Source organism: Neomonachus schauinslandi, chromosome 4, assembly GCF_002201575.2.
Source record: "Neomonachus schauinslandi chromosome 4, ASM220157v2, whole genome shotgun sequence".
Taxonomy (NCBI): Eukaryota; Metazoa; Chordata; class Mammalia; order Carnivora; family Phocidae; genus Neomonachus; species Neomonachus schauinslandi.
The window spans coordinates 93,120,403-93,132,700 of NC_058406.1; the positions used below are offsets into that span (position 1 = coordinate 93,120,403).

The 12,298-nt window shown below is 42.7% G+C and overlaps 2 protein-coding genes across 2 annotated transcripts in view; both read left to right on the plus strand.

Annotated features, from left to right (window-relative positions):
- The first annotated feature begins 1,029 nt into the window (after positions 1-1,029).
- CAPZA1 (capping actin protein of muscle Z-line subunit alpha 1) overlaps positions 1,030-12,298 on the plus strand; it is a 220,456-nt gene continuing 209,187 nt past the window's right edge. The window contains exon 1 of the mRNA XM_021690076.1: positions 1,030-1,089. Coding sequence (XP_021545751.1) covers positions 1,036-1,089 — 54 coding nt within the window. The 5' untranslated portion in view covers positions 1,030-1,035. The remainder of the gene's footprint in view (positions 1,090-12,298) is intronic.
- The window catches only part of CTTNBP2NL (CTTNBP2 N-terminal like), a 51,892-nt gene continuing 40,659 nt past the window's right edge, over positions 1,066-12,298 (plus strand). The window contains exon 1 of the mRNA XM_021690073.1: positions 1,066-1,089. The gene's annotated coding sequence lies outside the window, so the exon portion shown is untranslated. The remainder of the gene's footprint in view (positions 1,090-12,298) is intronic.

Genomic DNA, 12,298 nt, shown 5'->3' on the forward strand with positions numbered 1-12,298 from the left:
ACCAGCTAAATTGATCTGGTGAACTGGAGTGCAGTCTATGAAAAAGGAATCCAGAAAACTTAACCTCAGATAGGGATGCAACTAAGGATGCATCCTCTTTCTTCTCTGGGTTATTTGGTCCTGGGAGGGCTTGCTGCTAACAGCAAGATCTGCATTCCTGTGTTCACAAGAAGGGACAGACATTCCTTGCGTCCTCTATACTGCCCTTTGTTCCAGCTTCACTGCAAACGCCATTGCCCCACAATAAAATGGGGCCAAGGACACAAAAATATCCCCTCATCGGAGACGCAGAGCGTGGAAAACCTCGACAGACTAATTTGCAATTACTCCACTTCTGCCTGGAAGGCAGGTCGGACCGGGTTTTGCTCTCCCTGGTGCTACCCGATGTCCCCGCGCCAGGGACTCCAGTGCTAGTGTTTCTCTTCCACATGTCATCGGAAAAGAGAAGGGCGGGGCGGGGCGGGGGATGTCTCCGGATTTATCATCTTTGCGCTCTTGCTTCTAGCACCACACCCACAAGCTGGTCCAAGAGAAAGAGACAGCAGGAAAGCCACGTTACCAGGTTTTCGACAACGAATTCTAAAGCAGACACCAAAAGGCATTTCATTTATTAACATTTTGGATAAAATGAAACGTTAATGTACCCAATCAGCCTGGGCACCCAAAGCCCGCCATTCCTAAGCTTCCCAGACCGGCAGGGTAAAGCACGAAACACTCGCCACCGTGCTGCCCAGAAGCCTCCCACAAGGTGGAAAGTTGCAGAAGCGGAGCCGGGAGGGGCGCGAGCCCACCGCGGAGCCCGGGCCGGAGGAGGTCGCTTCCTCCAGGAAGTGACGCGAGCTCAATCCCAGCCTGGCTCTCCCCAAACAAAAGGGATCCTGGGGCCCCGGGAGGAGCCTAAATGACATTGGAGAAGCCCCTCCTCCAGCCGGCGCGGACTGGTGCCGGGGCTGAGGAAGCGAGGTGGCGATTGGCCCTGGTGAATGCCATTGCGCCCGCCTGGCGGTTGAGGGGCGGGGCCTCGGGGGGCTGTGGATGGGAGCGGGTGGCGGAGGCGGCGGGGAGCAGAGCCCGGAGCGCCGGCAAAAGGTAGGAGCCGCCTGGGCTGGGGCTTGGCGGTGGCTGGGGGGCCGGGTTCTCGAGAGAAAAGCAAGGGTAGGACCACCGGTGTCCTCCCACCACCGTCCCAACTGCCACTTGCGCCCATCCCCTGAGGGGGCGGGGCCGTCTCCTCCGCCTCAAGGTATTCCCCGAGGAGGCGGCTCCTCATCCTCCGAGGGTCCTCGCAACTCCTTATTGTCCCCCGTCAATCCCAGCTCCGTAAAGGGGCTTCCCTGCTGACACCCCTCGTTCAAGGGCCCCGCTCGCCCAGCGCCTCAACCTTCGGGAGGGCGCACAGGTTCCCATTCTCTAGGCTGCCGCCCCCACCCCCATTTTGTACCCCCGGGAGGCCAGACACCCCTCCCTACACTTGTCCCTGCTCTCTAGAGTGGGACCAGAGCTAGTTTCACCCGTAAGATAAAAATCAGTGTTTTCCAAAAAAGATGGGTGAAGCAGAAATCAAGACCCGACCTAGACAGCCTGCTCCACAGAAGAAGCGGCCTTCCCCGACTTCAGTTCTTCCCATCCCCCACTCTCTGATACTCAGGCTTCCTCCAGAAGCCCCTCGGATCCTCTGTTCCCTTGGGCGGGGGAGGGGGGAGGTGGCGGGGGTCCAGAGCTCACCTGCTTCGGGACTGTTGTAGACTCTGGAGGAAGGAGAAATACAAACTCCCCACTCCCCCTTCACCCTTTGTACCTTCCCTCCAATCTCTGCTCCTTGTGGGAGAACCCAACTTCCAAGGGCTTTTTAGGTTTGAGTTGCGTTTCATTTTTGCTTTCTACCCTGTTTCTGCCCTTGGGAACTTGATGAAAAAAAAACCATCCTTTTATGTTTCACAGATAGGTGGGTGTGTTGGTTATCTGCAGAGTTGGCCTTATGTGGGTAGAATGCAGTGTATATTGTTTGTCAGTGAATAATAACATGTTTTCAAATAAAACAGTGTAGATAAGTATATAAAGAGCATTAGATTAGGAATGAGTATCTCCCAGTTTAGGGTGGGCTGGTCCGTTGCTCAGGGAGACTGCAGTTAACCTTGAAGGTGTAGTTCTGTTGAAACAAAAGGCAGGAAGTGTTTGAAGAAAATTCAGGTTCAGCCATCTAGGTTTATCATTAATCTCATCCTGTGGCCTTTGGTTACTCTGTAGCCCCTTTTTTATGGTGGGTTTTTCCTTCCAGGGGAAATTGAAACACACATGATGTTGTTGATTGGTTTTATAACACCGATATTAACTACCAAAATTTAGGGGATGAAAAGTAAGAGCGAGTTTTAAATCTCAGAGATAAGGATAAATAAAAGCAAGGTCAACTCCAGCTATTCACAGACCTGTAACCACCAAGAAGTGTCTCTGTATTGTACTCGTAAAGGCTTTGTCAAGTTGACCTTCATTTCAGCAGGTGCAAAATACTGATGATTTTGGCCTAATGTTAATGACATTGAATCCCCAGTAATCATCTATTGGTAGCCCTTCCATGTATTAAAATTTGCCATATTTTTTAACATCATTTCTTTTGCTTTCAATCTGAAGTCCATCTTACTACTGTTATCTGTAGCCAAGCTAACAGCAATGAGATGCAAAGAGTTGAAATCATGGGGCGCCTGGGTGGCTCAGTCGTTAAGCGTCTGCCTTTGGCTCAGGTCATGATCCCAGGGTCCTGGGATGGAGCCCCGCATTGGGCTCCCTGCTCGGCAGGAAGCTTGCTTCTCCCTCTCCCACTCCCCCTGCTTGTGTTCCCTCTCTCTGTCAAATAAATAAATAAAATCTTTAAAAAAAAAAAAAAAGTTGAAATCATGGTGGGCGGTTATAATGGCTTTTACCTTCCTGATTAGACTTTCTGAAGGTAGACTTCCAGAAGTTTATTATTTTTGAATAGTTAGCTTCGAAGTTTTCAGAGCCATTCTCAGTGCTCACAGATCTGTTCAGAGATTGTTTCCAGATCTCCAGTAAAAAAGCACAAAGAAAGAACCGTGTGGTAGGTCTCCCCAGCAAACACAAAACTTAACTGTGATAGGAGAGGGTAAGACGTGGGCCCCCGGCAATAGCAGCAGAAAAAAACTAAAAGCAGAACAGGAAATCCCAAAAAGATATATCTTATTACATGAGCAGAGAACAGAAAATAAACTGAGGTAAGAGACTAAGGAAACCAAAGCAGTGTTCATTGCCAGAGCCTTAATGAGCAGAGAGGAAAAAGCAAATCATGCTCTTTGATTATTTGGCACAATAAGCAAGACCTGTCTGATACACGTCTGGGTCTTGGAAATCTTTCCTCTGACTTTTTCGACAACTGTTTGGTCATATTAGATGAGGAAAAGCATTGTATGCAGAGGATTTTTATGTATATGTCTAATCTGTGTCACTCAATTATAAATTCATTGAGAGCAGGTAGTAGTAATTTTTTTTTAATCATTGTGCCTTTCCCAGTGCCTGGGACAAGGGTTTGTTAAACTCAGTTTGAAGCTGTCACCTTTCTAGAAAGATAAATTGTTGATAGGATATGGCACAACTTAATATAAACAGTCCATTTCTTTTTGCCTTGATTTAACTTTCTTTTCCCTACCTGATGTCTTAGGAAACTCCCGTATCTTAAGTGACTCTAAAATACTGAATTTCCTGTAAGAAAATAGCTGATGTTTATATATATATAATTTTGTAATGAAATTTGAAGCCGACTTATTAATGTAATCATTGCTAGTCTTTTTAGGATTTTATTTTTCTGAGAATCTGACCTGAGTGGAAGGAGGTGAATTTAGGAGTGCACACTAGGAACTGATTGCTTATTTTTAAGAATGGTTTCCAAGTGTTTGATTTTGACAAGTTCCTGATCTACTTTGGGATTTTTTTAAGTGGATTTTTAGTCGATTTTGTGCTTTTCTGAACTAGCACTAAATACATGAACAGGGACACAAATAGTATTGGGTCCCTGAATGGAATCGGGCGGACCCATTATGGTGGGCTCAGTGCACTCGGTCTATAATGGATTTGTGTCTTGGCAGAATCAGGTTTGCAATGCTACCAGTTAATTTGCAGAACAGGATTGGAATTCTTGGCTTTTCTGAGTGTAGGACAACCGTGTTTCGAGGGGTTGCCATTGAACTGGCATTTGGTGGCATGATATGAGAAGCAGAGATTTATTTCTAGAGGAAATCTGTCCCATCTGTGGTGGTTTACCCCAGGAATGGCTTGTCAGCCTGCTCCTGAAGGCCATTTTTTTATTTCCTGCATGTTTCTGCTAAGAACTAAAAATCACATCTTCGAAGTTTCAGTTCAAAGCATTTCAGTGAGAAAACAGCTTATTTATTGTGAGGCTATGGAGCGCGGGAATTGACAGCAGAGACTCTAAAGGCAAACCTGGGTTCAAATCCCAGCTCTGCTGCTCTTTTACTGTGTGACCCAGGCAAGAGCAGTTTTCTATCTCACCATATCCCATTTTCCTCAGCGGTGACATAGAAGTAATTCTGAGAGTGGTGTTTTTTTTAAGGTTTACATGAACTAATGTATACATAAATCACAGAGCAAGATCCCTGGCATGTAGGAAACACACAATATTGGTAGGTATTATTGCCGTCCTTATTAGCACTTTGCATGTGAGTTACAGAATTTAATATTAAATATTCTTTTACTCCTTTAGCATTTTAACAGAGGTGAAGAAACAGTGTATGATTTTTGTTATCATTTGATTGCTTTTAAATATTTCAATATATAGCTAAGATTCCTAAGTTGAGGAAACAAAGCTTATATCTGTCATGATCTCAGACATCTGATACAAGGATTTTTTAGGAGAGTATGTGTGTCTGCCTCATAGAGTATGTGTTTTGTAATTTTGTCATGCAGATTATCTTTCTTGAATTTTTTGGCCCGAGAAAAAGAAAGGCAAGGGATTCAACCATCTGGTGTCTCCTCTGACTTGTCAGTTGCTACACTCCAAACTCTACCATCTTAAGTACCTCCATCCTCAGTGTCCTATAAATGGTTTTGTAGACACTGGGATGACAGTATAGGGTTGCACCTCAGCAGCCTAGATTTAAGGATTTTCAGTGGTAATTTTGATCAAAAGTGGTTTTTGCCTTTTGAAGACAACTCCCCCAACTGCCCCCAAAGTAAGGAGTGATGATGGGAACAGGTGAGAAGAAACAATAGACGGGAGTTAAAAGTGGAGGTGGGGGGCGTCAAGGACAGGAGTGTGTGTGTGTTGAGGAAAACAGGACTACAAGCAGGCATTGAAGTAAAGAATGCAGTAATATGGTTCTTCCCTGCCAAGTATTTCCAAATTCTGTATTTCAGGTCCAAAGCCAGAGTTTCTGATCTAAATGTATCCTCTGCTGCTAAATGAAGCCTTTCTGACTTGTGACGTTATCCTTAATTGTTACTGAGTTCAGTAGAAACTAGAAAAGAAAATAGGAGAGCACAGGATGATGGGGTTTACAGACCAAAAAAACTTCTGACCTTGAGCCTTGAGAGCATCTGCTTGGGTCCTTTGTACACAGCTGCTAGGGAGGGTGAGGCTGAAGAGTGCTGTGGGTTTGCCATCCTAGACCGGGGAGAGCCGGGGAAGAAGTACAGCGGGGAGAGCCGGGGAAGAAGTACAGCAGGGAGAAGCAAGCAGGGATGAATTATTTTAACAAGAGATAAGAACTGTAAGTTACAAAGGAGAAAAGAACAAAGGGTAAGTAACAAGTTACAGGAAAAAGAGAGAAGCACTAACTTTGCTTTGGGGAGGTGTGGGGGAAGGGGTGCCCCATCTCTCAGTTTCTGCTAACCAGTCCTTTCTGTTGCAGCAGGTGGTGTGGTACAGGAGTAAGGACAGAACCAATCTGATTCTTAAGTGATTTAATAGTGGAGGGTACAAAAATGATCAGGTCTAGTCCCATGTATCAGTTCCTTCCCATTGCCTCTTGTTCTTAAATTGGAGGCACAGAAGAAATTTTCTTAAGGGGCTCTACCCCTGAAGACTTCTCCACTTCTAAACCTGTAGCCTTCCCCACACTGACCGACTCTTAACACATTCGTTCCTCTTGGGAGTCTGATGACTTCTCATTCAGCATGTCTCATATGAGTGACCATTTTCCCCTTAAAACCAGTTCCTTTTCTAACATCCCTGTTTCTGTTAATGGCGTCATCATTCTAGTCAGTCAGTCTAAAAGTTCAGCCCATCTGGGACTATTTCCCCTCCTGCCTTGTGGAACGGAACCAGTACCAAGTTACTGTAACTTCTGCACGAAATATCTTGCATCCGTCATTTCTCTTCCATCCTGACTGCTGCCATCCTAGGTCACACATTTTCACCTCATGCCTACGCTGTTGAAGTTTTCTCCTAAGTACTTTTTCTGCTTCCAATTTCTCATCAGTCAAAGCAGCTCTTTCCTTTCCTAAAACTATGCTTTTGTTCTGAAATTCACCTGGTTAAAAATGTTTAGTGGCTTCTCATTTCCTAAAGGATAAAGCCCAGTCTTGTTGGCCATAATTCAAGGTTTTATACTGTACATTTCTTTCCAACCAGCATTTTTTAGATACCCCCTTTGAACCACACTGCTAGGTGCTAAGTTTAATCAAGTTGAGTTTGTATAGGAGAGCAAAGTCTTAGAAGACAGATATGTAAACAGAAGAACTGCTACAACAGAAGGTGATAACTAGTCCTGGGTTATGAATATAGATACATATCCACTATGCATTTATCATAATGTAAAAAATAGCCATGCTATGTTTAGAAAATCCATTTCTCAGGCATTAAGTTAAAATTGTGATTTGATTAAAAGCTGTAAAAATTCGTGGAAGCGAAGGCATGCTTTTCACCTGTGTCCTAAATCACAGAAATCTAGTGTAGGCAGAAGGATGTCCTTTTCTTAACCCAAGTATGGAGATAACCATTGGCCTGAACAAACGCTGTGTGTGTCCCTGAGACGACTTTCCCAGAAACTGGCCAGGCAGGCCATCTCCTTCCTGGAGCAGATCAACCCGTCAAGTCAGAAGGAGTAAACTTGTTTTGATTTCTAAATTAGACACATGAATGGTAGAAACTGGCAGCTCATCACCAGAAAAGGGAAACTTTATTATCCTTGCTGATGAAACCACATATGTGCTCCAGGGATGAGAACTGACCAGTCACTCATTTTAACTGGTCGATACCCTGTTAGAGTAGGTGGTGTGAGCCCATTTTATAGATGGAGAACTGAAAACTGAGAGGTTAAGTGGATCAAGGAATGATGAAGTAGCAGAGCCAGGATGCAAACCTAGGCCTGTCCTGCTCCAAAGCCCACGCAGCTTTTCACTGCAACATACCACCTCTCAGAAGAATTACTGTCCCCAAAGAACCTTGGAGCAAAAACAGTTACTAGGTCCGTCGTTGGTGATTTCCAGCTGATAGCAGATTGTTAAACTTTTTTTTTTTTTTTTAAATCCGTGATCTGATTTAGAAGACAAAATTTAAGGGGCGCCTGGGTGGCTCAGTCAGTTAAGCGTCCGACTCTTGATTTCGGCTTAAGTCATGGTCTCAGGGTCCGGAGATCTAGCCCCGAGTTGGGCCCTGCATTGATTCTCTCTCTCCCTCTCCCTGCCCCCCCCCCCGCTCCGGCTTCCCCTTCCCCCCCACCCCACTTGTTTGTAGGCATGCACTCTCTCTCAAAAAAAAAGATTTTTTTTTCATTTAAAAAGAAAGGAAGATAGAATTTAAAAGGTAAAACACCACTATCAGTTATAATATTTGTTGTGGAATTTTTGCAGTTCTGGGAGAGTCAGGTTATGGGCATAGCTACAACACAGATACCTTGACTGTTTTATGGCTCATCCTTGTACTGTATGTTCTGTTTCTTACCAGTTTGGAATCCTGATGGAGTCAATGACTTCCTTCTACATTGACATTTGAAGGGTTTTTGTATTTCAGGCTGCTCCTAGAATTGTGGCCCATGAATCATTTCACTGGAAAGAAAATCAATCTATATGTTATTTTTATTTCGTTGCAGTATTTTACAACTCATGGTGGCATTATTTTAGAAAAACAAAAGTTTGGGGAATGATAGACACATAGATGATACATATATGTCAGTGAAATCTTGTTATAATTTCATTTAAACTAAATAAAGTCAACTGACAAATATACTCGGTTCATACTTTGATATTTTTCTAATGTTAAAAGACATTATTTATTTATTTATTTTTTATTATTTTTATTTATTTATTTTTTTAAGATTTTATTTATTTATTTGAGACAGAGAGAATGAGAGACAGAGAGCATGAGAGGGAGGAGGGTCAGAGGGAGAAGCAGACTCCCTGCCGAGCAGGGAGCCCGATGCGGGACTCGATCCCAGGACTCCAGGATCATAACCTGAGCCGAAGGCAGTCGCTTAACCAACTGAGCCACCCAGGCGCCCTTAAAAGACATTTTTTAATGAAAAATATTAACATAAAATCTATTATTCGTTTTCATTAACATACATTCCAGTAGCTTAACTAATGTAGTTCTTCTGGTTTGGTCTTGTCTTAGATGAGAATACTTGAAAGGGTGTAAACAGATATCCAGGTAGACAGACCTGTTTTTAATAGCGTTGTGTTAAATGTCCTCATTTTGGGAGAGAGATGTTTAAATATTTGTTTATGGGCATGAGGCCACTTCCTTCTTTTCCTCAATACACATACAAATCTTATTGGCAACAATGAAAGAGACAGAAGTATACACATATACACTTAGTGAGAGAAAGAGATGGATATTCACACACAGGAAGGGATACACCAGAGATGCATGAGTCTTAAAATAGAGCTAAACAAGGGGCGCCTGGGTGGCTCAGTCGTTAAGCGTCTGCCTTCAGCTCAGGTCATGATCCCAGGGTCCTGGGATCAAGCCCCGCATCGGGCTTCCTGCGTAGTGGGAAGCCTGCTTCTCCCTCTCCCACTCCCCCTGCTTGTGTTCGCTCTCTCACTGTCTCTCTCTCTCTGTCAAATAAAATCTTAAAAAAAAAAAAAACAGAGCTAAACAAAACAAAAATCTGATATCCATCATGGTGTCCCAGAAAGTGGGTTAGACTGGATCTTCAAAAGATCCCTAAGTGTTAGGCTTCGTTTTACTATTTAACTGTAATCTTCAGGAATTCACTGAACAATCCTGGCCTCAGTTTTCATCTGTAAAATGAAGAGTGCTGAATTAGATTATTTCTGAGGTCCCTTCCAGATTTGTGGATCACGTTTTAGCTGAGGTTTTTCTACCACGCAACTCCTAAAGCTGGTAAAATGAGAAGATCAGATGTGAATAGTAGTTACGAGGTAGCAGGAGTTGTTAAGGAAGCTGCTGGAATCAAATTACTTAGGTTCCTGGGACGCCTGGGTGGCTTAGTCGGTTAAGTGGCTGCCTTCGGCACAGGTCGTGATCCCAGGGTCCTGGGATGGAGCCCCACGTCAGGCTCCCAGCTCAGCGGGGAGCCTGCTTCTCCCTCTGCCTGCCGCTCGCCCTGCTTGTGCTCTCTCTCTTTCTCTGACAAATAAATAAGTAAAATCTTTTTAAAAAATTACATAGGTTCAAATCCCATTTCTGCTGCATACTGGATTGGAGACTTTGAGCAAGTTATTTAGCCTCTGTGCCTCACTTTTTCAGTCTGTAAGATGGGGATGTGATGGTGGTTATAACATCTGTCATCTAAGGTTGTTATGGGGGTCGAATGAATTCATGGCAAGTACTTGGAACACTGCCTGGAACATATTAATGTTTATCTTTTTTGTTTTGTTTTTATTTAGCTCAATAAATGTTTATCTTTTTTGTTATTACTATTCCTGCTTGAATTCTTCTTGGAAAACTCTGCTATAAAACTCTGAGGTGGTGGTGATTAACATTGATAGGCTCAATTATATCGTTATTCATTTATGTACTAAGCATAAATCCAGAAAATCTGGCATCCTAGAATCTGCTGTGAAAAGAGTATGTTTGAATAGAGTACTGAAAGTATTTTTAATGTCAACCTTAATTAGCTTCATTACAGAACTGGTTTCTTGAGGCCTACTTCAAAGTCTATATTGACTATTGGATATACAAGCATCTCGATCCCTTAGCACTGTTGCAATTTCCTTCTAAGTGCATTATTCGTATTACATTTCAGGATCCTGAAATTTATAATCTCTGAAACTGTTTTGAAACCATTCTGTTTTTTATAATACTATAATTTGTGGCTCGAAAAAACAAACTGATAGCAATGAGACAAAGGAAGGCATTCTGAGAAATGTTACAGCACTCTCCTGGTAAGGGGAAGGCTTAGATCTAGTTGCTCTAAGAGACTTTAAAGTAATAAATGGTTAACATGTTGTATTAGTTTGCTAGGGCTGCCATAACAAGGTGCCATAGACCAGGTAGCTTAAACAACAGAAATTTATTTTCTCGCAATCCTGGAGGCTAGAAATTGGAAATCAGCGTGTCAGCAGGATTGGTTCTTCTGAGGCCTCTCTCTTTGGCTGTAGTGACCATCTTTCCCCTTTGTCTTCACATGGTCCTTCCCTGTCACATGTTTGTGTCCAAGTTTCCCCCTCTTACAAGGATACCAGCCATATTAGATTAGCCCCCCCCCCCCCCGCAATAACTGCATTTTAACTTAATTCCCTTTTTAAAGACCGTGTCTCCAAATGTATTACATTCCGAGGTGCTGGGGATCAAGACTTCAGTATATGAATGGGGGCAGGCACCCAATTTAGCCCAAACACTTTTTTTTTTCCTGAGAGAGAGAAAGAGAGAGCAGGGGGTGGGGGCAGAGGGAGAGGGAGAATCTTAAGCAGGCTCTACACTCAGTGTGGAGCCCAGTGCTGGGCTCAGTTGCACGACCCTGAGATCATGACCTGCTCCGAAATCAAGAGTCAGAGCTTAACTGACTGAGCCACCCAGGCGTGCCCTAGCCCAAGGATCCAAATAGTCCAGTAATATCTTTTATCTTCAACTGAAAGATTGATTTGACATTTGTAGTAAAGCTTATATTGCTTAATATTATAGAATTCAGTAAAATATTTGTTTTTATATCTTGGTTTTAGAACCTTTGGAAATAATAATAGCAAAAACAGCTCTCTTTAGTAAATGTACAAAAGATTGCTTTCTTGGTCAGAAAATTATTTTCTGATAGTATTTTGACATGTTTTTCTTCCCTAGCCTAATTCTAAAATGCCAAAAGTGGAATGAGAAGTACAATTTGGAATGTTGCCATTCTCTTACCCCTAAATGCATAAATAACCCTTCTGAAAAACTAGAAGTGCCAGAGGGTGGGGAAACTTAAATCTTTTTGAGATAGTCAAGGTATGTCAACGCCTTCCACCCCCAGAGAGTAGGTTGCTTTGGATACATTTTTAAAAATAGCAGTGCATTTTTGTCCTTATTTAGATTTAGTATTTATAAATATGACATGTTTATTTTTTAAGTTTCATATATTCTGGGTTTTTAAGGAAGTACATTACCTAGTAGAAAGCTGTCAAAAACACCCATTTTGTATGTCAGTGTTGACTCTGAATTTTAAAGAATTAATTGGCCTCCTATATGTTGGCTTAGCTGATACGTATGTGAAAATCCTTACATAATTGGAGCAAATTTGCTTTCTATCTTATTGCTAATACTAAAACTTACTAAATGGCGTGAATCCCAGTCAATTGCAGCCCAAGTATAAGTTTTTTAAATTTGATGTCTCAGTATATATTAAACAAGTGATTTTTATGCAGTTTGCAAGCGTGATTTTCTGGGCAAAACAACTGATTTGTTTTTTATACTAGCCAAGTTGACTTAAAAAAAAAACACAGATCTTGTAGATTTTTTAAAGTGTTTCTATGTCCCAATTATCTAAGACTCATCCAAAAATGTGCTTTCCCTCTCTCATGCCCCATACTATCCACCATTTAGAAATCAAGCCTACGGTTCCACATAAAGACATACACACACCAGATACTAGATAGACAAACATCGTGCTTCTACTCCACCCTGCCCTGCCCTCCTGTTTGCATAGCTATAGAAACTGTTTGGGGTGTTTCTTTTTCTGCCAACCAGTCCCTCTGTGGTAAAAAAGGCAACAACGCCTGCTATCCTGTAGAATTAATGCGGAGTTCCAGAGCAAAAGCTGGGACTTGCTCAAGAACAAAAAGGAACATCCAGAACCAGAACGAACGGAGCTTGGGTATTATCCAGAGAAGGGAAAAGGTCAGAATAAAATGAACAGAACCCAAACCACAGCAACATACCTCCATGGCAAAATCA